This window comes from Mustela nivalis (genome assembly GCF_964662115.1).
Source record: "Mustela nivalis genome assembly, chromosome: 3".
NCBI lineage: Eukaryota > Metazoa > Chordata > Mammalia > Carnivora > Mustelidae > Mustela > Mustela nivalis.
The window spans coordinates 61,400,742-61,426,772 of NC_139022.1; the positions used below are offsets into that span (position 1 = coordinate 61,400,742).

The 26,031-nt window shown below is 36.4% G+C and overlaps 1 protein-coding gene across 3 annotated transcripts in view; it reads right to left on the reverse strand.

The window, feature by feature from the left end:
- Positions 1-26,031, reverse strand: part of LNPEP (leucyl and cystinyl aminopeptidase) — a 105,828-nt gene that overhangs the window by 63,226 nt on the left and 16,571 nt on the right. For 2 of the 3 annotated variants that reach the window (XM_082723853.1, XM_082723854.1), the window contains exon 2: positions 2,210-3,050. In XM_082723853.1, the coding sequence (XP_082579979.1) occupies positions 2,210-3,050 (841 nt within the window). Of the gene's footprint in view, positions 1-2,209; positions 3,051-6,757; positions 6,839-26,031 lie in introns of all 3 variants that reach the window. The other variant, XM_082723855.1, reaches the window with a different exon arrangement.

The following is a 26,031-nucleotide window of genomic DNA, read 5'->3' on the forward strand; positions in this document are numbered from 1 at the left end:
AAGTTTGGAGGCCAGGAGACCAGTTAAGAGGATGCTTGAAGAGTTCAAGAAAAAGGACTGAAAAACTGAAGGACAAAGAAATAAAACACATCCCCATCCTAAATTTGTTTACTAGTTCTTTTAGTATCAGTTTATTATCTAGAACCTTAAGTATATCATCAACACCTTCTAGAGTGAACTCCAAGTTCAATGACCCTACATCTTAGGGTCATTGATGTCTACATCTTAGATGATATCGGTAAAGTTCCCTGACCAAAATATATGTTTGACATTTACATATAATCTGGTTTTCCCATCAATAAGGAATGTATCCCTTAATTATTTTATCTAGTTGTTTAAGTAGTTATTCTTACTGCACTTTGGAGGGGGCATGCAAAAAATTTCTCTAATAGAATCATGCAAAATTAAAAGTTGGAGAGAAACCAAAAATATTGCTTTGAATTACAGTTCTCAGATACCTTGAAAGGTAAATAATCTTCTCAACTCTTACTTTCCATCAAGATATACAACCATGTGGGGCATTCATTTTACTGAAGTAGGCAGGTTAACAGATTTATATACTTTTTTAACAGCAGTATTTCACATACTAACTTGTTTTAATATATTTAAAAACACTTTTTAAAATAATATTCTATTTCTTATTTTTAAGGAATTGTCTTCTCTATTTTTCTAGCATTTTCCACAACTTGATCTAGCCCATGGCAAGAATCAACAAGTGACCATACCCCAAATCACCTTTCTCTGCCATACATTTATTCCTTCCATTAGATAGTAGTTGGCCCAAGGGACTCCAAGGGCAATAATCTGATTAGAAGAGATGACCACAGGATTTGTCTTCCAGGTTTGTTTGTATTGTTTTTATGTATATCCTGTAGTTCCTAGAGATGATGATTATAAAGGGAGAAATAAAGGCAAGAAGCCATGAGCTGCCATAATTACAAATTTGCCCTTTTGGGGGGGGAATCCTGTTTACTATATTACAGTTCAGTTTTCTTTGTTAATAGAGACATTTGAACAGGTAAAATTCTAGTTTTAGATCAGAGTGAAAGTAAAAAGAAAAGAAACATTGACCCACAAAGGAAATGGGTATGAACCTATCGTGGGTCACATTCACCTCTGGCAATACCCATCCCCACATCTGACAAATCATAAATTTGTTTTTAACATCAGATCTCACACAAGCTCCAGAATGCCTTTTTTTTTTTTTTTTTAAAGATAAAGGCAAAGAAAAAAATTACTTTTCTGCATAGGTATAGAGATCTTGCTTTGTCTTTCATCATTTAAGAAGGTTCAAACCATTTCCTTAAGATAGATTTTATTTTATTTTTTTTTTTTAAGATAGATTTTAAATGTTCATTGCTGTTCTATTTTTCTCAATATACCAACATACATTTGCCAAACGGCTAGCATCAGTAATTCAAAAACTGGCTTACAAAGTAATATGAGAGAATGTGCCAATCAAATTAAACAGCTCTAATAAGATTTCATGTACATTAAGAGAAATGACATTATTGCTACTTAAGAATAACCTGTATGCAGTGTATACTGCATCTTTCCATATTCATATATACTATGAATACTAAGATTCAAGTGAAAAATAACAGTCTAAATAGGGGGCTGAGTACTTTTATGTTTTGAATCACCTTTTTTAAAAACCAAATTAAGTCTCTCCTAGATTTTTTAAAAAATTCCATCAGAAATCCAAATCAAGTGACTTTTTTAATGAACAGCAAATATCAAGGACACTAAAAATGATATATGTAAGCATACAAATGTTCTTCCTGCCCTCTTTCTCCATCTCACTAAGCACCTCCTAAAAGCTCTGCACGTTAGGAAAATAGGTCTTAAAAAAAATAAAAATTCTTTTTTGCATCCACCGAGATCCCGTGAGGTGACTGAAAACTAGATTCACCAGCATTAAAAGCTCAAAATAACTTAAGATTTTGTGCTAGAGACTATAATTGATATAATCTTCATCCATTTCTTCCCACCCACCTGCCTAAGTCCCTCCATGACATAGTTGCTAATGACTTTGACTAAGACAGAAATAGTATATTCTTCCAAATCACCATTCTACTATTTTGCACATAACCTCCAAAAAAAAAAAAAAAAAAATTCCAGTTAATGTCTCTTGGTACGGGCAAAGGAATCCATATTATGTAAGTCATCACAGAGCAAAGAAGTAGAATCATTTAGGAAGACTACATACTTTTTCTCATTACTTTCATCTGTGTAGGAGATTCCATAAAACCCATAGTAAGAACTAGATATATTCGCTGAATACTCTATCTTCAAGGTATAATTGTGTCCTTCGAGAAGGGTTTCAGGGGCAACAATGGCAATTTGTTCATGAAATGGGTATTCCAAGACCTCAACTTGTTTTTCTTGGCTTGAAACTGCTGACATAAAGGTCACTCTCGAAATATTATGGCCTGTACTGTGAAGAACGATATTCCACGTGGCCTGAAGAGCCTGAAGTGAAATTGTCACAGAACCCTTGAATGTCATCGAGGTGAGATTTGGGTGTAGGTTAAGTTCATAGCGTAGTGGCATAATGGTGGTGGGAAGCCTGACTTGTGCCCACGGAAACACCTTTCCATTTGTCGCAAGTGGCTGAATTAGTCTCATTGATTGGTTTTTTTTATGGCAGCCTTCTTTGGTAAAGGTACATCTGGGCAGTAGATAAATCACCATGATTATAGAAACAGCAACCACAATAAGAAAAACACAGACCACCATGGTCCTTGCAGACGGTACGGAACAAGTCCCATCTGGGCTCGGCCTATAGCCAGCTGCACTGTTCCGAAGGCCTGAGCTTCTGTTCATGAAGGACATGCCCAGCAGTTTCGCAGATGACTCATAATCCTCTTCATCCTCATCCATCTCATGCTCACCAAGACCCCGCACCAGCAGTCGTGAACCCCGGGGCTCATATTCCACCTCATCAGGCTCTAGAGGATGCAAACAGGGCTCTTTGGCTAAATCTACCACATCTGGTTCTTCCTCAAACATGCTGTTTTCAATCATATTCCTGGGGAGCTGAAGCAGATCTAAACAACCAAAACATAAGGACAAGGCACAGAATTAGAAAAAAAAAATTTTAATAAAATGCCTACTATCAAAACCACATTTAATCTAAGAACTTTTTTTTATCACTAAGACTTATTTCCATCTCAGAGCTACTGAAGGTGCTTATAATTATAAGGTGCTTATAATTTCCTTGTGTCATCCATTAAAAACTCAAGCATAAATAAAAGTATACCATAGTCATGAAACAAGAAAGCTAAATAAATGAGCTAGTATCAAAAAAAGGCAGTGAAGACTAAATACTAATTTCCTTAATACACTCCTGTCTAACAACCTGGGCCCTTGTCTTGAGCTTTAAAGGCCCATCGAGGCCCTGGCTTTAGAACTGCTGTGCCTGTCCTCACAGATCAGAGATGTGCCCACCCATGTTCTATGTCCCCCTTCTGGAGAACTGGGGTTTGGTCACCAGAACCACCAGAATTCCTGCCTAAAAGGCCTCAATCCTACTTCTAAGGCACTTGTGGGTCTCTTCGCTGAGTCTTCACTAAGATTCTCCCTACAGAGGAACACAAACTGTTGTATCTAATTTATAGGCTCGAATGATAGTTAAGCAAGAGGCTGGGCTATTTTTTGCCTCTGTAAGGGGGATGTTTCTATTTCACAACAAACCAAAAGTGGCAAATTATATACAAAATTTTCATAATCAAGAAATCATTTAAAAATAAGAAGGAAGAACTCTAAAAACCAGATACAACTACAATCCAACCTATTATTTCATGCTTCCAGAGCATTCAGAAACACAACATATTTTCCTCTGTAAAACCATATTATATACCATGAGAATAAGTGGATCTTGAGTTAAGGAGAGCTCTTATAAACTACAAAGAACATTACTTGGCAAAAATGAGAACACAAGACACAAAAAGTAAAAAGGGTTAAATCATATACAGATCAATCATTCCTAAGATAAGATCACCCAATATTCTTTATTTAAGAATAGTAGAAATTTAGCTTCAAGGGATCTCAAAATTTGGTGATTGAAACCTCCATTAATCTTTCTCTGCTAGGTACTTCATACATTATCATTTCTAACTCTCACAACAATTCTACAAAATGGCAAGTATAACTATTTCAGACATGAGAAAACAAAAAAGAGAAATGGGTTAATTTAGCTTCATTAAGTCATAGTTGTTTCAACACACAACTGATACTGAAGTCCAGGTCTAAAAATCTAATTCCAAATTTTAGATTATTCCCATTATTATACTGCATCATCTTATTCAGCTAATTCAATAAAAATAAGAGTTTATACCTAAATTATTTATTTGCCCTTGGCAATGAAGTTGCTAAGAGTATTATTTTACCATCATCAGAACAAAACATATAAAATTATTTAATATCTAAATATCTACCTTAACAGAAATGCCATGTATTTTGCAATATCCAACAAACACTGAACAGGGGTAACTCATAATCCATGAAACAAAGTATCAGTAAATATTAGGACAAAATTGAGTCTTGAGCCAAGTGTGGTCTGTGGACCAGTGCATCAGCATCACCTTGCAACTTTAGGGAAGAGCAGACTCTCAAGCCCCCTTCCTGAGACGGAATTTTAGCAAATTCTCAGGTGATTCATGTGCACATCCGCTTGAGAAGCACCGGTTTCAGCCTTCTCTACAGTCACATCCCAGCCAGCATTAGACACTTCACTCCTGGCTGTACTCGCTGCTTCAAACTGCTTCCTCTTTTGAGAACAACACATTGCTGTTTCAAACTATCCTCCACGTGCCTGTTCTCCCTGTTCCCCTTGCCAGCAATGTCACCATTTCTCCTTTCCATCCCAGACTACCAGGTGAACATGTTATGCCATAACTCAGGTTCAGTTGCTACGATATAAATTAAGAAAAATTAAGAAAAGTTATTTTCTTTTTGTTTCTCCTTTTTAAAAAATTACATTTAAAAAAGAAACTTTCTTTTCCCTACATGTCACCCCTTTCTGCTTTGGGGAGCACAGAGAACCCAACGAGGTTACATTTTCCTACCTCCTCTCTATCCTGAACTTCCATACAAGCCATGCTACTACTTTATAAAGTTTTCTTTGAATAAAACGTTTGGTCACACTCTAGGGGTGGGTTTAGCAAGCTGCCATTTTCCCACCTCCTGTGAATGACCTACAAATGGAAGAAGAGTGACTATAAAATCCTGCTTTAGGCATTTCATCAACTACACATCTGACAGAACTTCTACTTCTCATAACAAAGTGTTGGGGTTTTTTGTTGTGCTTTGTTTTTTGATGGTTAACTGTGTTTGGAGGTCGTTTACTTCTTTAACAGAGCAAATATTGCTGTAACTGAACTTAAAAAGAATTTAACTCTTAATGAACTCCTAAGGGTCAGAAATTTTCTGTGTATCTTTTAGTCCTGGTACAGTGCTGAAGCTTAATTGCTTAATTCACTTTTTTAAAATATCTGAAAGGCTTTTTCTGACTTTTTTTTTTTTTAACCTCATATAGGAAAATTATGTTCTCTTAGCATTTGCCCATATTGTTTTGTTCTGTGTCAGACCTAATGTAGACAAAAAGGAGGTTGGCACAGTATGGCTTTTTTTATTTAATCAATTTCTAAACTAACTCTAGGTATAACTTTAGTTAACTTAGAGCACACCCACTCTTGAATTCACAACCCCTTGGAACTTTGGTTTTGTGTGTTTTGATTCCTCAGCAGTGCCTTTTTTTAAAGGCAAGTAGTGTTCTACCATCTGACCATTTAAGCATCACCTGTCTGTAGTTCATTTACTACAAATCTTGTGATAAGGGTTTAGTCATTTGTCTAACAAATCCAAATACCCTACTTTTGTTATTTATCACCTATTCAGATTAATAGCTATGTAGAATTTTAATCTTTCAGAAGTAGAATATATTGACTCATCTGCTATAATTTATTGCACATTAAAGGGAAATTTTTGTATATGCGTACAATATCAAATTAAATATATGAAACCAGGGGAAATCATTCTTGTTATAGGTAACCCATGAAGACTATTCTTCCAACCTATTTAAGAAAATTTTGCCTTGGGGGCACCTGGGTGGCTCATTGGGTTAAGCATCTGCCTTTGGCTCAGGTCATGATCTCAGGGTCCTGGGATGGAGCCCTGCGTTGGGCTCCCTGTATCCGGCTCCCTGCTCTGCAAGAAGCCTGCCTCCCCCTCTCCCATTCCACCTGCTTGTGTTCCCTCTCTTGCTGTGTCTCTCTCTGTCAAATAAATAAATAAAACCTTAAAAAAATTTTTTTTCTTTGGACTCCTAAATTGATACACTTTGATTTTAGCATTAAACTGTAATGGAACATGATTACTCCTTGCTCTAATGGATTTACTTATATTAAAAGAAGGTATCCTACAGAAACAGGAAATTTTCTAAAACCTCTTAATCCATATATACACGCTATCTATAAGCCAGAAGCAAAGAACATCCTAACTGACATGTTTCCATTTTAAATAAATAAGCCCATCTGGTAATCTGAGACAACTAAAGACATTTCTCTTCCTCAGATACCATGAACCAGTGCTCCTCAATGTTGTCTGTGGATCAGTGTCAATCTACAAACTGTTATCTGTCTGTGACAGGATATATGTGGACGATTAGTATTTAAAAACTTTCATAGCAGTTTGTCAATTATTTTATGGCTATCAAATTTAATTATTTTAAAAATGGAGCTTATAGTTCACTTACATTTTTCACTTCAGCTTTCAATAATTCATATTTTTTTTCTTTTTTTCCCAATAATTCATATTTTTAAATGCTATAAAACTTCTGCAACAGATTAAAAATTTTAAAAAAATTAAAAACCTCTATTATTTAGCTCAGGTAATATGGGAAGCAATGAGTTAGATTGTCACTATAATGGCAATCCAGATCAATATGAAGTTCTCAACTATGACAGCAGAAGAAGTGAAAAGGAGGGAATGATTATAAGTCCTGTTAAAAAGGGAGAATACCCAGGAACTGAGGCTTCCTTGGGCCAGACAGGTCTGAAGATGGAACGACAGAGGGAAGTCTACGTCAATTCCTGACACACATTCTGGCTTGGATAACTGGAAGAAAGAATGCCATTCATTGAGATTGAGAATATAGTTTTCAAATTCTCTCTCTTGGTTTTGTTTGTTTGTTTGTTTTGTTTTGTTGCAGGGGAGAGTATAAGAGGAGGAATAATGAGAACGGATTTAGGGATGGCATTCGTTATGGGGCATGACATATTTAATACATCTCTCAGATAGCCAGGTGGAGATGTTTAATTAACAGCATTTTACAGAGTTAAAGACCTCACTTTAGAAAGAAGTTCAAATTCTGCCTCTGCAACTGACTGCTTGACCTCAAAGAGATAACCAAACATCCCTTCACTTCAATTTCCTCACCTATAAATGTGGAAAGCAGAACTATTTTGTAGGATTGTTATGAGGATCAGGTCATGTGGATATGGATTCAAAACAGGGATCTGCGTAGAAGATTCAGATTTCAGAATCACCTGGGTATACAAAACGAAAACCATGCAGATGAGTGACACTACTGAAAGGGAGGTAAAAGAGAGCATTAGCGCTGAAGACATGGGCAGAAGAAGAGGGGCAGAAAAGAATAAGAAGGAGTGTGCCACAGGTAGGAAAATCAGGAAGTAGTACCCAGAAAACAAAGAAGTTTCATGAAGGAAGTGGTCAGCATTAAACGTCTTAGAAAAGTCACAGAAAATGAGGCCTGGAGAGGTCACCAGATTTGGCAACCAGGGAACCAGTAACTTTTTGTAGAGCACCTTCAGGGGACATAGTGGATATGAAAGCCTAACTTCAACAGTCCGAAGAATGGAAAATTAACACGGGAAGGCAAGAGCTACTGCCCATTCCTTCAAGGTACATAGTGAAGAGTCAAGAAAAAAAAAAAAAAAGCACAAGGTCAAACTAAAAGAAAAGATGGCACAGGGCACCTGGGTGGCTCAGTGGGTTAAGCCTCGCCTTCAGCTCAGGTCATGGTTTCAGGGTCCTCAGATCAAGTGCTGCATCGGGCTCTCTGCTCAGTGGAGAGCCTGCTTCCTCCTCTCTCTGCCTGCCTCTCTGCCTACTTGTGATCTCTGTCTGTCAAATAAATAAATAAAATCTTAAAAAAAAGAAGAAGAAGAAGAAAAGATGGTGCAGATAAGAGTTAAGTTCTTTTGTTTTGTTTTTTGCTTATTTGTCCGTCTTTAAGATGGAAACAACTTAAGCATGAAGGAAAAGTAATGAATGACAAAATGTGGAGGTAAAGGAGTAGACAAGATGAAATGCTGGAATAACATCCCAGAGGAGTAGGAAGACGTCACAAAAACTCCAGTAGGCAGATTAACCTTGATGGGAATGAGGCACTTCTCCTCTGAGCCTGGGAGACAGAAAGTAAAGACGGAGAAGAAAAATGTTTAAGCGCATGAAAAGCTTGGATGTGAACACAGAGTGCCTCCATGTTCTCTGTGATGGAAGAATCAAGGCCATCTGCTCCAAGGCAGTTGTGCAGAAGGCATAGGTGGCTTAAGGACAAAAATAAAGTACAGAAGCCATACCAGAGGACCAGGGAAGGATGATGCAAGGATGGAGTATGGCTGAGAAGTTCAGTATGCCCAGCAGAATTTGTTGTACTACCAGTCTCCATAAATGCCTTTGGCAGTGCTCACCGGCCCAAGTCTACAAGAAGAAAAAGTGTGTTATGTGTATTTTACCACAATTACAAAAAGGAAAATATAAATGTCAAAAAAATTTTAAAGAGTAGAGAAAGCAGATGGGTTAATTCAGTATTCAATGTATAGAGAGAATATGGTGAAAAGTTAAGAGGAAAATGCACAAGAGGTGCTGGCAAGAGAGAAAACGATTAACAGAGGGATTCAATTTAGAAAACACAACAAAAAGGAAAGCTATGGCAAACAATGTGGTGAGCAACTCGAATTAAAACAAGAAAACTTCCCACAACTCTAATCCCTTGAAACTACCATTACATTTTCTGAGAAGATGAAATGAAATGGAGTGTATTTTCAAACCAACAAGGCAAAACAACTTGAAAAGAATAGGCCTGATTTCAACAAGGCTTTTTAGGCAGATGCAAGATTGCTATATTCAATTAGGTAATAAAACAACTTGCTATATTCAAATTGGGCCTTAACAATAAAGAATTATGCTTCTTCAGAGGCCTTCCAGACATACTTAAACAGAGCTAAAAGCTTCAAGCATGAGACAGCTTTTATATCTTCTAGATCACTGCCAAATGGAAACTTCATAAAATTTCTGAGTGATGGCTAATTATCAAATACAGTAATTATTTCCCCAATAAGCAATCCTCTGCCATCAAAAAGAGACTTTATTTTTTAAAAGATTAATATTAAAAAGGAAAGAAAACAACTAGAATTTAGAACAAAAACAGTGATTTTTCTGTACAGCTCTGATCTGACAAAACATTATCCCACTCCTCCTCAACAGACACACTCAAAGAAAATCTTTCCTATTTATCACAATGCTTCTGCTAAGTTACATGCTTAGATACAGCATTTTCTCACCAGAATCTGGAGAGTAGTCACTAACAGAGGACAACTTTTCAAGATGTTTTCAACAGCCCCTTTCCCTGATACACCCTGTTTGCTTACCCTTCAATGTATGAGCAGTGTCATAAAATACTAACACAGAAAGCCCTGTATGTGTTCCTACTTCTGTGTAGTGCCATTTCAAAAGCCACATTTAATTTTCCAATTGATAGGTGCAAGATCACAACCTATGATGCATGACCCAAGTAAGGTCTTTCTTTCTTCTGTTCCCCCTTCCCACCTTGTCTCTCTTGGGAATAGACAAGACAGCAGTGAATGGAAGACTAGAGGTGAGAGGCAGGAAGATGAGAGAGAAATGGTCAGTTCATACATACCATATGCTCACTATTTAGTTGTAGAAGAAACTAAAAAGTAATTTTCCCTTTCAAGTTACCTCTAAAGTTCACTTCAACACATAAAAATGCTGTGAGAGACTTCTACTTCCAATATGACACAGTAACTGATACCAAACTTTTCTTCTCATAAGCAACTATTACCTAGACAAAATGATGCAACTATTTTCAGTTACTGGATAAACGAGCAATAACATGAGCTTACATTTGTCTGCTTCTCTGCCTTGGGAATACTTTCTAATTTTATTATGCTGAGATAGAGTCCTAGCCGAGCAGGGCTGATGGCAGACACAAGACACTGGAGAGGACAGAACTGTGCAGAGTGGGGACCACATAAATTTGTATAGGGTTACCTGAGAGTCCTTAACCAATGCTGGGCATAACTACATAAGGCTTACCTAAGAGTGGCTGTAATAAGGTTAATATGGAGTAGAATTACTAGAGGTCAAGCAGGATAGGGAAACATTGCCAGTCTAACCCAACTTGAAGAAAGAAAACTATGAAACTCTGCACATCAATTTGAAAAGCTTGAAAGACTTCACTTTAAGGGAAAAAGCACATCCTAGAATAAAACCAACTCTAGACCACATTAACAAAATTTAAAAACAAGCCCTAACAAAACCCATAGAGCAAAAAGAATCTGGGGGCAGAATTGTGCTAAGTTAGAGAAGCCTGAGAAAAACTTGAGCTTTCCACAGATAGTCCCCAGCAAACATATACAGGGCCATCAGCCAGTAACTAAACTACTAAAACAAACACCACTCTACAAAGAATTTTTTTTTTTAATCAGCATCTCTACAATGTATCAACACTATTCAATAATTAAAACATTACTAGGCATTCAACAAAACAAGAAATGTGACCCATAAGAAAAAATAAGTCATTAGAAACTGACTTTAACTTGGCCCAGATATTGCATTTCATAAAAACTTCAGAGCTACTATTTGAAATATGTCTTAAATAAAGGAAAATGTTTTGAACAACAAAGGAGAATACATGAACAGATGAGACTCTCAACAGAGAAACTGAAACTACAAAAAAAAAGGAATGAAATTGGGGGTGGGGGGGAATGGAAATTCTAGGACTGAAAGCTTCAATAATTAAAATAAAAAACTCATGGAATGGACTTAATAATAGATCAGAGATGGCAGAAGAAAACAGTCCATGAACTTGACAGATCACTAGCAATTACCAATTTGAGAAACTGGGTGGGGGGGAAGACTGAAGAAAATGAATACAGCATCAGAATTTTATGGAACAATATCAGAATGTCTAACACTTATATCATAGGAGCCCCAAAAGACTCTGAAAATAAAGCAGAAAAAATATTTGAAGACACAAAAGTTAAAATTTTATTAAGTTTGGTGAAAACACTATTTACCAGATCCAAAAACGTCATCAAACTCCAAAAACAATAAATACAAAGAAAATCATATCTAGCTACATTACAGTAGAACTGCTGAAAACCAAAGACAAAGTCTTTTGAAAGCCTAAAAACAGGACAAAAATAATACAAAGAACACTAAGTTTTTATCACAACAATGGGGGCCAGAAGATGGCAGAACAACATTTTTAAAGCACTGCAAGAGAAATATTACCAACTCAGAATTCTATATCCGAAGAAAATATCCCTCAAAAATGAGATAAAGATCTTCTCAAATGTATAAAAGCCGAGAGAACTAATTTCAAGCAGATGTGCACTTCAAGATACTACTAGGAGGTTCTTTAGCCTGGAGGGAAATTATACCAGATAGAAACTCAGATCCATAGGATAGGAAGAATACTAGAAATAACTAATAAGTTGTTAAAAATAAGTTTATTCTCTTTATTCTGCTTAAAATTTCCTTAAAACACTGTATATTAAAGCTATTTAAAAGTAAGATATGTGTTTTTAACATATATAAAAATAAAAAATACAAGAGCACAAAAAATAGAGGGTGGATAAGAGGAATTAAATTATACCTGTGAACTGAGAAGGGGAAATGTTAAGTGTCCAGTGAGAAGCCAGAAGGGTCAGGTATAAAATATTAAATGGCATAATATTTACAATAAAAAGATTTTAATAAGTTAAGGATACATATTATTAACCCTAGAGTAATCAATAAAAATTTAATTTAAAAGACAGCTAAAAAACTAGTAAAGAAAATAAAATGAAATACTTAAAAAATACCCAATTAACCCCAAAGCCAGCATTAGAAAGAGACAGAAACAAAAACAAAATGGACAAATAAAAAGGTAGCAAAATGGCAGATTTAAACACAACCACATGAATAATTTCATCAACTGTAAATGGATTAAGAATTCCAACTAAAGGACAGGGATTATCACACTGGATTAAAAAAAGCAAGACTCAACTTATATACTGTCTAATAAGAGATGCCTTTTAAATTTAAGGACACAAATAGATTAACAAATCAGAATAAAATTTTGATTAAAGAAATTCATCAGGATAAGATACCAAGCTAAAATATGAATGTACCTGGGGCGCCTGGGTGGCTCAGAGGGTTAAGCCTCTGCCTTCGGCTCAGGTCATGATCTCAGGGTTTTGGGATCGAGCCCCACATCGGGCTTTCTGCTCAGCAGGGAGCCTGCTTCCTCCTCCTCTCTCTCTGCCTGCCTCTCTGCCTACTTGTGATCTCTGTCTATCAAATAAATAAATAAAATCTTTTAAAAAAATATGGGTGTACCTAATAAGAGAGGTTTAAAATTCAAAATAGAAAATGGCAAAACTCAAGAAACAGAAACATCTCCAAACATAATTGGAGATTCTATTATCTTTCTCTTCATAATTAATCAAACAAGTAGACAACAAGCAAGCCACAGAATATCTAAACAATACTATCAACTAATTTGGCCTAAAAGACATTTATAGAACATTACACCAAACAACTGCAGAATATCTATGTAACAGTCACCAAGGTGGGCCATATACTGGGCTATAAAATAAATCTCAATAACCTCTAAAAGACTGAAAGAGGGATGCCTAGGTGGCTCAGTGGGTTGAGCATCTGCATTCAGCTTAGGTCATAATCCCAGGGTCCTGGTATCAAGTTCCTCATCAGGCTCCCTGCTGAGTGGGGAGTCTGCTTCTCCCTCTACCTGCAGCAGCCCCTGCTTTTTTTTTTGCTCTCTCTTTCTTTCCCTGACAAATAAATGAAATCTTTAAAAAAAATAATAAAATACTTAAAGAGTTTTTTTTTAGACTATGAACTCTGACCATAATAAAAATAATTTTTAAAATTATTTAAATAGTAATAGTAATAAATTGCAATAGTAATAAATAACCTAGACGATCTCTAGATATTTGGAAAACAGAAAAAAAAAATTCTAAATTATTCACAAGTCAAAGAATAAACCACAAGAATTTAGAAACTATGAAATAAATAATAAAAAATTTTAATTTTAAAAATTGAGAGAAATCTACTGCTTTAAATACCTTTACTAGAAAGAGGTTTAAAATCAATGATATGTTTCCACCCTAAGAAAGTAAAAAGAATATAAATAATAAAGAACAAAGCAGAAATCAATGAAATAGAAAACAGATACAACAGAAAATTAATAAAGCAAAAAATGCTGGAGGGCAGGAAAGTAATATTACTGGTTCTTAATCATATTCTCCCAGAAACTGGGCTTCAGTAAACATTATGTCAGGTCCTCATGGATCTCCAAGACCAATTTTTCATTTCTCAAAAGTCTAGTTAGGTTCATGTAAAAGACAAATCAGAACTGGGTCTTGGGCTAGAGACATAAATTCTCTTTCACAAGCCTCACCATCTTCTGTCTCTTCTGAGAGTATCTGATAAACACAAAATAATTTAGCCAGTGATAATGCTAGCAACACCCATATGTTTTAGAATATTAAAATTTCAGACAATTAAAAGATCCATATGTATTCCCCACCTCTTAAAATAAAAAGCTAGGGTTTTTTTTTTGGGGGGGGGGGGTTGTTGTTGTTGTTGTTTGTTGTTTGTAAATCCAAGTACTTAAAGAAATTGGGGAGCTATTTAAAGGAAACCTCTTATAATCTCTTCAACAGTAAAAAAAAAAAAAAAGCATTCTTATGCAAAAAAAAAATGTACTTAACTCATCTATTTCTGAATTTAGATTTTTGTATATTGTTTTCTTAAAAAGAGAAATCTTTTTGAAAACCCTTTAAAAGAAACTATACATTTAACAGAAAACCCAAGCATACATGTGTAAACAAATTAATGTAAAAGCATCAGCTATTACTTATGCAGCTCCTACACCAACAGTATCCAATTCAAGGACAGGAAAAGGCTGCAAAGCATTTAGTTTCCACCTTTTTTGAAACCACACTGAGTAGTTTCCAAAAGTGAATGGACAACACAAAGGCTGCAAAAAATATCTTTTTAAGTGTCGATTTAAAATTTTAATGAGTACTTCTCAATAAGAAAAAGAAAAAAAAGGGGGGGGCCTCGTTTTTTAAGCATTTGATTTAAAGTGTTCAATTTATTTGGGGTAAATCATAACTCTGAGGTTCATTCTGCAGAAATAAAACCATTCTGCAGTAGTTCAGGTTAGTTTTGTGGAACCAAACTCCATAGCCAACAAACACCTTTGTTCTAAATCTCAGGGAGTCAATGACCAAGCCTATATTTAAACTAACTAGACCATTCCTCAGGTGGCAACAAATCCTTAGACACATACAACCACAGCAGAGTGCCTGTGCTGCCCCTGACCAGTATGTGAGACCATATATGCGTAACATACGTCTGTCTCAGTTTCTCTCAAGCATGGATGGCTGTTGCGGCCACTTCACAGTTTACCCCTAGCCCACCCTCTTCACTCTTCTCAGCCCAAAAGACTCTTTTCTCCCTCTTTATTACACTAGTCCAATGTAGTCTTCTCAAATCCCTAGTTTCTTTCACCTTTTAAAAATCTATTCAACTATTAATGGGAACAAATGTCCTACTGTGACCCATTACCCTACTCTCCTTAAAATAGCACACCATAAAAATTAAGATGTCAACTGTTCTCTCAGAATGAAAAGGTTAGAAGGACTGCAATAAAGAAATGCTTAAATGGGCCTTTAAAAAAATAAGTGAGTGAGACTTTCACAGATAATACCTTTGTCCCCTGTTGTAACTCATGAGACCAAGTAGGGAAAAGCAACTTGATTTATGTAAACTTGACATTATCTAGTCATCATTTGCAAGGAATCCTGCCAACGTGATTATTTATCCAGTACAGGCTTTCTTCTTTGGTCACCACTGTCCACAGAGTTGTGTTTATAATTAGACTGTGCAGTGTTAATTACTCTGGCCGCCCTGCCAATGTTCTATAGGGTCTACAGGGAGAGATCAAAACAATCATTCCCAAATCATGACTCACCTCACTCTTTCCACACTACAAACCCCTGGCAGCCTCTCAAAACTGAAAAATGATAGTTGTGTACACAACATACTTATACAGTCTTTCACATTTAGGATGAAATACGAAGTTCCAAAAAACCAGCTCCATATATTTTTCTAGAATTTTTCTACATTTTAATTCTGTAACTTTTTGCTTATTACAGAATTATAATTTGAAGGCGAGAAGGTTTAAAAAAAATTCCAAGGCTTGGTTTAACCTATAAAGAAGGGAAGTTCTGCATAGGTGAACTGTAATTACAGATTTTGCTTCACATTTAAACAATTCCTCCAGGGAGGGGCTCTTCTCGCATTCATCTTGGTATCCCTGGCGCCCTGCAGGGAAAAGAGCTGTAATAAATGCTGAAACGAAAGTAGCAACAGCCAACACATTACAAGTAAATATTAATTAGTGAAAATTACCTCCATGTCCATTCATAGATTCCCCAAGGACTAAACCCAGGTCTACTGAAGCTTGGAATAAGATAGAATTAATATGCTAACCACGAGGTAAGAAGGCCCTTCTAACACCTGCTGTGGGGCTTTGAGTCACACTGCGTTTCATTTCTTCCAGACACTGATTCTTTGGACTTCTTATTACATTTCCTCCTCTTTCCTCACAGCCGGTATATAATTTAAACTGATTATGGTTCAGTTTAGTGTTGAGAAACCTGTGGATTCGGGTTCTGGCTCCACCACTTAAGTATGCTGTTGGGGTCTCAGTTTTCTTACAGGTAAAATGGAGATAATAGCTGCCCCATCTGCTTAGATGATCACAGGGGTTGAATCAGATAAATGGGTCATGACACTCTGCAAACTGTGAGGTGCTCCATTAATAGTTTATTGCTCATATATTAAATAATTATGGTAGGAGCTTCAAAATCATAAGCAAATAAACACATCTTCTACTTTTCAGTCAAGCACACTAGCATTTCTCTTTAAGATTCACCAGTACAATCTCCCACCTCACACCTTTTACTATAAAAGGTGATGCTTCTATGTCACCCACAGCAAACATCAGTAAATAAATTCATAAAATAAGTCAAGTCCAGAAACCCCATTTTGTCTTCTGTGCCACAAATACCAAAGGATAATATAAATAACAATTCTGGCCTCCTGATGTCTTTTAAGATCAGCATCAGCAAGGTCCATAGAGGATTTCAGCCAGTATGGAACAGGATAACTTGAGATCATTCTATCTGTTTCACAGAGACTTTAATACACAGGTTTTATATTTTAAGTCCTCTGACTGCTGAGATATTTGCCAAATGGCTGCCTTGATTGTAAAGATACTACAACCCTTCCCAAAATATCTCTAGGGATTAAGTGTATTTTAAGGCCATGCTCATTTACTATAATTGCATTTACACAATAAAACTCAGATAACTAATGACAGCTACAATTTATAAGAAGGCAATTTAAATTGCTCACACTTTCTGATTAAAACGACCTAAAGGGCAGTATTACATAGCCATCAATTTCACTTTACCAAACTAAAATACTCAGTCAATAAATTTTTCACCATCTTCAAATTCTACACCGCACTGTATTCTCTGAGTCTAATCACAGGTGGTTTTTTCTGTGCAGTTTTGTGTCCTATAAGCAAAAGCCAACATTTTAGTTCAGAAGGGAAGAAAAAATTAAGATGAACTGGCTAGCTTTATGTTGCAGCTATGAAGCACATTATTTTAAATATCAAGGAGAACATTTAAGATGAAAAGGAAGCATTCATTCTACTAGAAAAAGCTAATGACCAAAGAGTATCAAACAGGAACAAGGGCCACAGCACCTAAAGAAGCCTGCTATGAAATGCTTCAGATAAAGAACTGAATGTAAAAGATCAAGGAGAGGGATACATAAATATCTGTAGTTTAATACAAACCTTAATTGTAAAACAAGAATAAAAAAAATGAAATTTCCTTTAATAAAAGAAGAAAAATTTTTACCTCAACAAAGTAGGTGTCCTCTTAACTTATGTCCAGTTACACCTCCAAATTAACCAACGTTCTCCACTGCCCTCCAAAGACATTTTCTGATGCCAGGTGCCCACTGAGTGCCAGAAGGGCTACTCCGTAGAAGGTCCAAGCACTATGTCCCCACAAGAGCAGCTGTATTCTTGCCAAGGATTAGCTGTTCTCCAATCAATATATGCTAGCTAAAATTATAACTGCAGTTATGTAATAATTATTGCATTAAATGAAAAAAAGAAAGAAAATCATTTCTGTTCAGTTCTGAAAACTGAACATGCAGCAGAAAAATCCCACAAAAGTGAGTCCCCCAAATAAAACGGCTGCCAAATTAAGTATTAGCAAGTAAAACAAAAAGATTGAGGCAGGAGGACCCTACAGAAGAATTTTTGCCCCTGGGCTTCAAGGATCTAAGTTCTCAAACCCCTTGAATAAAAAATAAAGACCTGGAAGTTACAGATGCATCATGGGTAGCACAGAAGAAATGTGAAGAACTCTTTTTTTTTTTTTTTTAAGATTTTATTTATTTATTTGACAGACAGAGATCACAAGTAGGCAGAGAAGCAGGCAGAGAGAGAGAAGAGGAAGCAGGCTCCCTGCCGAGCAGAGAGCCCGAGCGGGGCTCGATCCCAGAACCCCAGAACCACAGAATGTTTAAAATAATTTCTCATCAACTCTTAACCTCACAAAACAAACTGAGGGTTGTCAGGGGGAGAAAGGTTAGGAGAGGGTGGTGGAGTTATGGACATTGGTGAGAGTATGTGCTATGGTGAGTGCTGTGAAATGTGTAAACCTGGTGATTCACAGGCCTGTACCCCTGGGGCCAATAATATATTATATGTTAATAAAAAAATAATTTCTCATCAATATATGTCAAAACTTAAAATATATTCTTTAACCAAGTTACTCCACAAGAGAAATGCATCCCATGAATAACTGAAAGATGTATGCATAAGAATGTTTACAGCAGTCTTGTTTACACAGCAGGAAAAAAGGAAACAACCTAAGTACGGAACGATAGGGGATAGGTATATTCATAGCTAATAAAATACTAGGCAGGCATAAAAATTATTTACATCAATTTATTTCTATTTTTAAACATGGAAAGGAATTAAAAATATAGTATTAAGAGGCAGGTTACAAAATTTCAAATAAATAAATATTCATCCAGTTGGATACACTGTAAATAAAAATGTTAATACTAGTTTTTTCTGGGAGGTTATTTCTGGGTATGCTGGGTGTTTTTATTATCTATATTTTCCTATGTATAAATAAAGGAAAACATCCTCAAACAGATCATAATTTAATTTTTCAAGATCTAAAGTTAATGAACTGATGAAAAATTACCATCTAATTTTAGAAATGGTCCTGGATGATGAAATCAAGTAATCTGGATACCAGGACAGTACTTGTTACTAACATCCCACTGGACCTCTTAGTAAGAAGTGGAGTCTCGGGCACCTGGGTGGCTCAGTGGGTTAAGGCCTCTGCCTTCAGCTCAGGTCATGGTCTCAGGGTCCTGGGATCGAGCCCTGCATTGGGCTCTCTGCAGAGCAGGGAGCCTGTTTCCCCCTCCCTCTCTGCCTGCCTCTCTTTCTACTTGTGATCTCTCTGTCAAATAAATAAATAAATAAAATCTTAAAAAAAAAGAAGAAGAAGAAGAAGTGGAGTCTCTATCTCCACCCCTTGAATCTAATGGTTTTAAACCTTCCTGCCATCAATGGAACATAGAAGTGACACTGCAAAATTTCCAATCCTAGCTTTAGGAACCCTTGTCACTTTCATTAGTTCTCTTCTACTGACCTGCAACCCCCATGAGCATAAATCTGAGCTAGCCTCCCTGTGGATGAGGATCTACGTTGGAAAGACAACCCAGCCAACAGGCAGCACCAACTGCCAGATATGCCAGTTAAGCTATTTTAAATCTTCCAGCTCCAAATTTCTGCTAAATGATGGCTGCTACAAGTGACCTCAGGTAAGACTAGTGGAAGAAACATCCAGCTGAGCCCAGTACAAACTGTTGAATACAAAATTGTGAGCAAATAAAATGGTTATTATTCTAAGCCATTAAGTTTTGTCATTTGTTACACACCAAGAGATGAATGATTTATCCACCACTCACACAGTAAACTTTTAATATTGTAGTGTATAATTCTTACAGACTAATCTATCCCCTAAGAAAAAATTGAGATTACACTGTACATATAAGTTCTATGACTCTATGGCATCTTGGCAATGGGAACATAAGCAGGGCCTCATGGTCAGACTTCTACTTTGACCCATTCGAGTAGAACACCTGGTATTCAGAACACACAGCATTCTTTATACAAAAACTGTGTGTAACTGTGGACTTTTCCTCCGAAGCCCAAGGGCCTTGAAGTATATGACTTCATAGTTTCTTACTCCCCCTCATTGATAGATATGAGGGTGCTCTGCCTTGGCTCTTAGTACAGGACCACATCAGACAATGAAAAAAGACCAAGTTCATTATCACAACCACTGTCTTAATGCCACCACCAACAATGATGATGATAAAAACCAACATTCACTAAGGGCTTTAGCATGTGCTAACAGTGAGCTGGGCTAAGCAGGGTAGTTAAGAATGTCTCTGAAACTGGAGTGTTCTGTCACTGTCACTGTATAACCCTGAGCAAGTTATTTCATCTTTCCAAATTCAGTTTGCTCATTTGTAAAATGGAGGTAATGGTACCTATCTCACTGAGTTGTAAGAATTAAATGAGATATGTGTAAAGCATTTAGAACAGAGCCTAGCACATAGTAAAGTGCTAAATAATTATTAGCTTTCAGTATTATTAGTCAGCATTTTACATATGTCATTTCATTTAATTTAATCCTCACAACATTTTATAGATGAAGAAGTGAGAATCAGAGAGGTTAAATAACTTGCTGGTAAATGGCATGGCCAAATTTCAAACCCACATTTTTCTGACTGTAGTAGCTAAATCCTTCTAGGCCATGTGCCATGACTTGAAATAGCCCAGAGAATGTCAAACCAGGTCCAATGTGCCAGAGAAAAGTCCCATGTCTCTGCAGTCTCTGGATCCAGGGTGATCACAGAGTTGCCTCTATGTCAGGCTGAAAGGCTACAGAGAGGGTCAGGATGGTGCCAGAGATTGAGGACACTACCACCGTGTGTCAGACACTGACACTACGGTTTACACAACTCTCTCAGCCAGACGTTTAGCAGTATTCAAAAAGTGCTATTTGATTTTGCCCAATTATATTCCGTTATGACTTCATCATGGTCTGTAAATTGAATGTTCTCCCACTCATTAGGATTATGAAATTATCCAAATATAATACCCATTTTACTGAAACTTTACTTTTTTGCTACTGTAGAGAAATAAAAGGGTTCTTTCTTTTTTTTTTTAAGATTTTATTTATTTATTTGACACAGAGAGAGACATCATTAGTAGGCAGAGGCAGGCAGAGAGAGAGGAGGAAGCAGGCTCCCCACTGAGCAGAGAGCCCAATATGGGGCTCGATACCAGAATCCTAGGATCATGACCTGAGCCAAAGGCAGAGGCTTAACCCACTGAGCCACCCAGGCACTCCAAGAACTAAAAGTTTTTATGAGACCCTCTAAGCCTATTATATTTTATGGATAATTAATTATTGTTCATAGTTACTCAGCTAGTTAGTAAAACTGAATGAAATCAAAACTTTTTAAAAATTTTTAAATTTTAAGTTTTCTATAAGAAAGTTGGAAGTGAAACAATGAACAAATTTAACCCACAGAACTGCTTAGCTAAGTTTAGTTCTACCCAAATTCAGCTCAATGATTTTGAAAACAACCACTTTCTCAGACTTACAGGAAATGGTTAAGCAACCTCAGAGAAGTCATTTCTTCTTCTGCCATAGTAGAGAAGATAGGTTTTTTTTTTTTTTTTTTTAATGAGTCCCTTCCAGATAATAGAACTTTGGAACATTGTACAAGTGCTCATCAACCTAAGTAGCAAGTCTAAAAGATGCTACAGTTATTACTTTATTCTATTCTTTTTCCTTCGAAAAGAGCAAAGAACTCTGATATTTTTTTTAAAAAAATGAGTTTTTACATTTCATAATAAATGAATTCTCAAGACTTTAAGTCCAAACTGGAAGAAGAAAAAATGAACATATTAAAATTAACAGACAGGGGCGCCTGGGTGGCTCAGTGGGTTTAAGCCACTGCCTTCAGCTCAGGTCATGATCTCGGGGTCCTGGGATCGAGTCCCGCATCAGGCTCTCTGCTCAGCAGGGAGCCTGCTTCCTCCTCTCTCTCTCTGCCTGCCTCTCTGCCTACTTGTAATCTCTCTCTGTCAAATAAATAAATAAAATCTTTTAAATAAATAAATAAATAAATAAATAAATAAATAAAATGAAATTAACAGACAGGCTGATAGCTCAAGACCGAACAACATGATTCCATCCTGATCTCAGACAAAACAGAGACTAGATACAATTGAAAATGTTATAACTTTTAGGGAAATTTCACATGTTATACTATAGCTTATTTTTTTCAGAAAATCTATTTCCTGTCTCTTTCTCCCCTGTAGCACTATTTGAATCCTGGTATTGGAAAACATAATACTTGGGATGACAGACTCTGCATAATCATCAATATAGGAGTTTTCTGGCTAAGAGATGACACTTTACCAAATTCTAAAATTTGTTTTTAATGCAGTATTTCTAACACATTTTATTACATTCCCATCTTCTTACAAAGACTGGTCTCAACATAGTCCTCACTGAGGAAAAAATAACTGCATGACTCTGTTGGGACACAGAACTCACTACTGTAACTGACAGACTACTGATACAGAAAATGACACCTCCATACCCAAGCACCAAACTGGCCAATTTGCTTAAAAATACATTTCGTCAGCAACTTAAAAGTTTACAGCAAATCATATCGTGCGGGGTTTTTTTCAAGTTTCACTCTAGATTTCTTCACTGAACCAAGTTTCACTGCAGCTCATTACTCCAGCTATTTTTCGGGGGGTTTACAAGCTCAACTAAAGGCCAATTTTGATTATGATTTACATATCAGACAATAAATATTTCTTTTAAACAAATTATTCTATTTGAAGAACCCAGGGAAAAGAAAGATTGAGAAAAAAAAAAAAAAAAGAACAGTACCACAAGGACCTGTAAGAAAGTAGCAAAATGATTAACATATATGTAACTGGGAGTTCCAGAATGACATGAAAAAAAAAAAAATACTGAGACAGAAAAATTATCAAGAAACAATGGCCCAAAAAAAGAACTCCTGGGACTTCACCAAGATAAAAAGCTTTTGCACAGCAAAGGAAACAGTCATCAAAACCAAAAGACAACCCACAGAATGGGAGAAGATATTTGCAAATAACATATTAGATACAGGGCTAGTATCTAAAATCTATAAAGAACTTATCAAACTCAACACCCAAAGAACAAATAATCCAATCAAGAAATGGGCAGAAGACATGAACGACATTTCTGCAAAGAAGACATCCAGATGGCCAACAGACACATCAAAAAGTGCTCCACATCACTCAGCATCAGGGAAATACAAATCAAAACCGCAGTGAGCTACCAGCTCACACCAGTCAGAATGGCCAAAATTAACCAGTCAGGAAACAACAGGTATTGGCGAGGATGCGGAGAAAGGGGAACCCTCCTACACTGTTGGTTGGAATGCAAGCTGGTGCAGCCACTCTGGAAAATAGTATGGAGGTTCCTCAAAAAGTTGAAAATAGAGCTACCCTATGACCCAGCAATCACACTACTGGGTATTTACCCTAAAGATATAAACGTAGTGATCCAAAGGGGGCACGTGTACCCGAATGTTTATAGCAGCAATGCCCACAATAGCCAAACTATAGAAAGAACCTAGCTGTCCATCAACAGATCAATAGATAAAGAGGATGTGGTTATATATATATATATATATATATATATATGAATACTATGCAGCCATCAAAAAATGAAATCTTGCCATTTGCAATGACATGGATGGAACTAGAGGGTATTATGCTAAGCGAAATAAGTCAATCAGAGAAAGACAATTACCATAGGATTTTACTGATTTAAGTAATCTGAGAAACAAGACAGAGGATCATAGGGAAAGGGAGGGAAAAATGAAACAAGATGAAACCAGAGAGGGAGACAAACCATAAGAGACTCTTAATCTCAGGAAACAAACTGAGTGTTGCTGGAGGGGAGGGGAGAGAGAGGGAAGGGGAGGCTGGGTAATGGACACGGAGGAGGGTATGTGCTATGGTGAGTGCGGTGAATTGTGTAAGACTGATGAATCCCAGACGTATACCCCTGAAACAAATAATATAACTTGGAACACTGAAAAATAAATTCAAGAAATTCAATGGAAAAGAAAAAAAAATCCAAAGACAACCAAACCAAGACCCAAATAAACAAACTGCTAACAACCAAAAGTAAAGAAAAACTTGAAACCAGCTATGAAAAAAAAAAAGTGATATATTACAAATAAGGTAATACCAGTTCAAATTACAAAGGTTTTTTTTTTGTTTGTTTTAAAGCAAATTCTACCCCCCCATGGCTCAAACTCATGACCCAGAGATCAAGAGTCACATGTTCTATGGACTGAGCCAGCCAGCCATCCCACCATAGCTTTCTTAACAGAAAACTACAGAAGTCAGAAAATGAAAGAGTAACATCTTTATTGTTTTTATATATATCGAACTATTATTATATATGTATGTGTAATATATATAATACATGTGTTATATATATTATACATTTGTGTAACTTGTTTAATACCTTTGTGTAAACACATACCCAAAATACATAAGCAGCCCTTGTAACTCAATAACTGGGCAAAAAGATTTGAACAGCCATTTCACAAAAAAAGATGAACTAATGCAAAAAAAAAAAAATATGAAAACATTTTCAACATCAGTAGTCATAAGGAAAATGAAATTAAAACCACACTGAGTTACCACTATGCACACACTAGATTGGCTAAAATTTTAAAAAACTAATCACACCAAATTTTGGCAAGGATGTAGAGAATAAGCACTCTCATATACACTGATGGAAATGTGAAATGGTAAAACCAGTTTTGGGGGGTTCTTTAAAGATTTTATTTGTTGGGCACCTGGGTGGCTCAGTGGGTTAAAGCCTCTGTCTTCGGCTCAGGTCATGATCCCAGGGTCCTGGGATCAAGTCCCTTGTGGGGCTCTCTGCTCAGTGGGGAGCCTGCTTCTCAGTTTCTCTATGCCTGCCTCTCTGCCTACTTGTGATCTCTGTCAAATAAATAAATAAAATCTTAAAAAAAAAAAGATTTCATTTGTTTACTTGACAGAAAGAGTGCAAGACAGTACAAAGGTGGGGCGCAGCAGAGGGAGAGGGAGAAGCAGGCTCCCCACTAAGCAGGGAGGCCTACGTGGGGCTTAATCCCAGGACTCTGAGATATGACCTGAGCAGAAGGAAGATGCTTAACCAACTGAGCCATCCAAGTGCCCCAGGTAAAACCAGTTTGGAAAACAGATGGCAGTTTCTTAAAAAGTTAAAACATATAGCTACCAGATGACCCTACCAATCATCTCCTAGATACTTAAATAAGAGAAACAAAAACAAATTGTCTACACAAAGACTTGTATTTGAGTTTCCCAGCGGCTTTACAATAACTCAAAACTGGAAAGAAACATCCAGTAAGAGGTGAATGGACAAACAAATGATAATATATCAACAAAATAGAATACTATACAGCAATTTAAAAAGAAAAAGAACCATACTAATACATGGATAAATAAATTATACTGAGTGGAAAAAAACAGGACAAAAAAGATAGTACATGATCCCATCGGGATCTATATAATTCTATATAATTCTATTTATATAAGATTCTATAAAAGTAAGGGCACCCGGGTAGCTCAGTCAGTTAAGAATTTGCCTCCTTCTCCCTCTGCTACTCGCCCTGCTTGCACACACGCGCACATGCTCTCTCACTCTCTCTGTCAAATAAATAAATAAAATCTTTTAAAAATTCTGTGAAAGTAGAAAATAAACTAATCTGTAGTAACACAAAGTGGATTAGTGACCGCTTAGGAATCAGGATGGAGGGAGGCATAAACTCTAAAGCTTTTTTGTTTTGCTTTGACTTTAAGTTGAAAAAATGTAACACCAAGAATCAGGAATATGCAAAACTTTGGTACTCTGATTTTAATTATAAGAAGGCCAGTTTGAGAGGTTTATTTGAACAATAATTACAAATTCACCCACCAGACTTCAGGACTTCATTACAAAATTACTTTTTGTCCACTCACACAAAGGAAGCATAAAAGGTCTCCTGTTTATAAGTATTCCTGACACTTATTATAAACACCTAGAGAGTAAAAGGCTTTCTCTTAATATTAATAACTATTTCAAAGTACTTAAAATGGATGTGTTAGCATGGGTGGTCTATTACCTATTTTTCTAGAACTCTAGCTCAAGTTATCTGAACTGACGTGTGCATGCCAAGGTTTCCATGTTTACATGCGATCACAGTTTACCACATGCCCTGTCTTGGGGCAAGGCAGTTTAACTAGATAAGTCCTAGTTACTCATGGCCCCAAAGAGCCAGAGGAAAAAAGAGGGTTAACTTCAGTTCTCTTAAAGGTCTAGATCATTTTATGATGGGACAAGTATGGGACGAAGGCTTTTGTTTCATTCTGGACTCCACAGATCAAGACAAGCAGAAAAAAAGAATTGAACTTTGTAGGCCTTT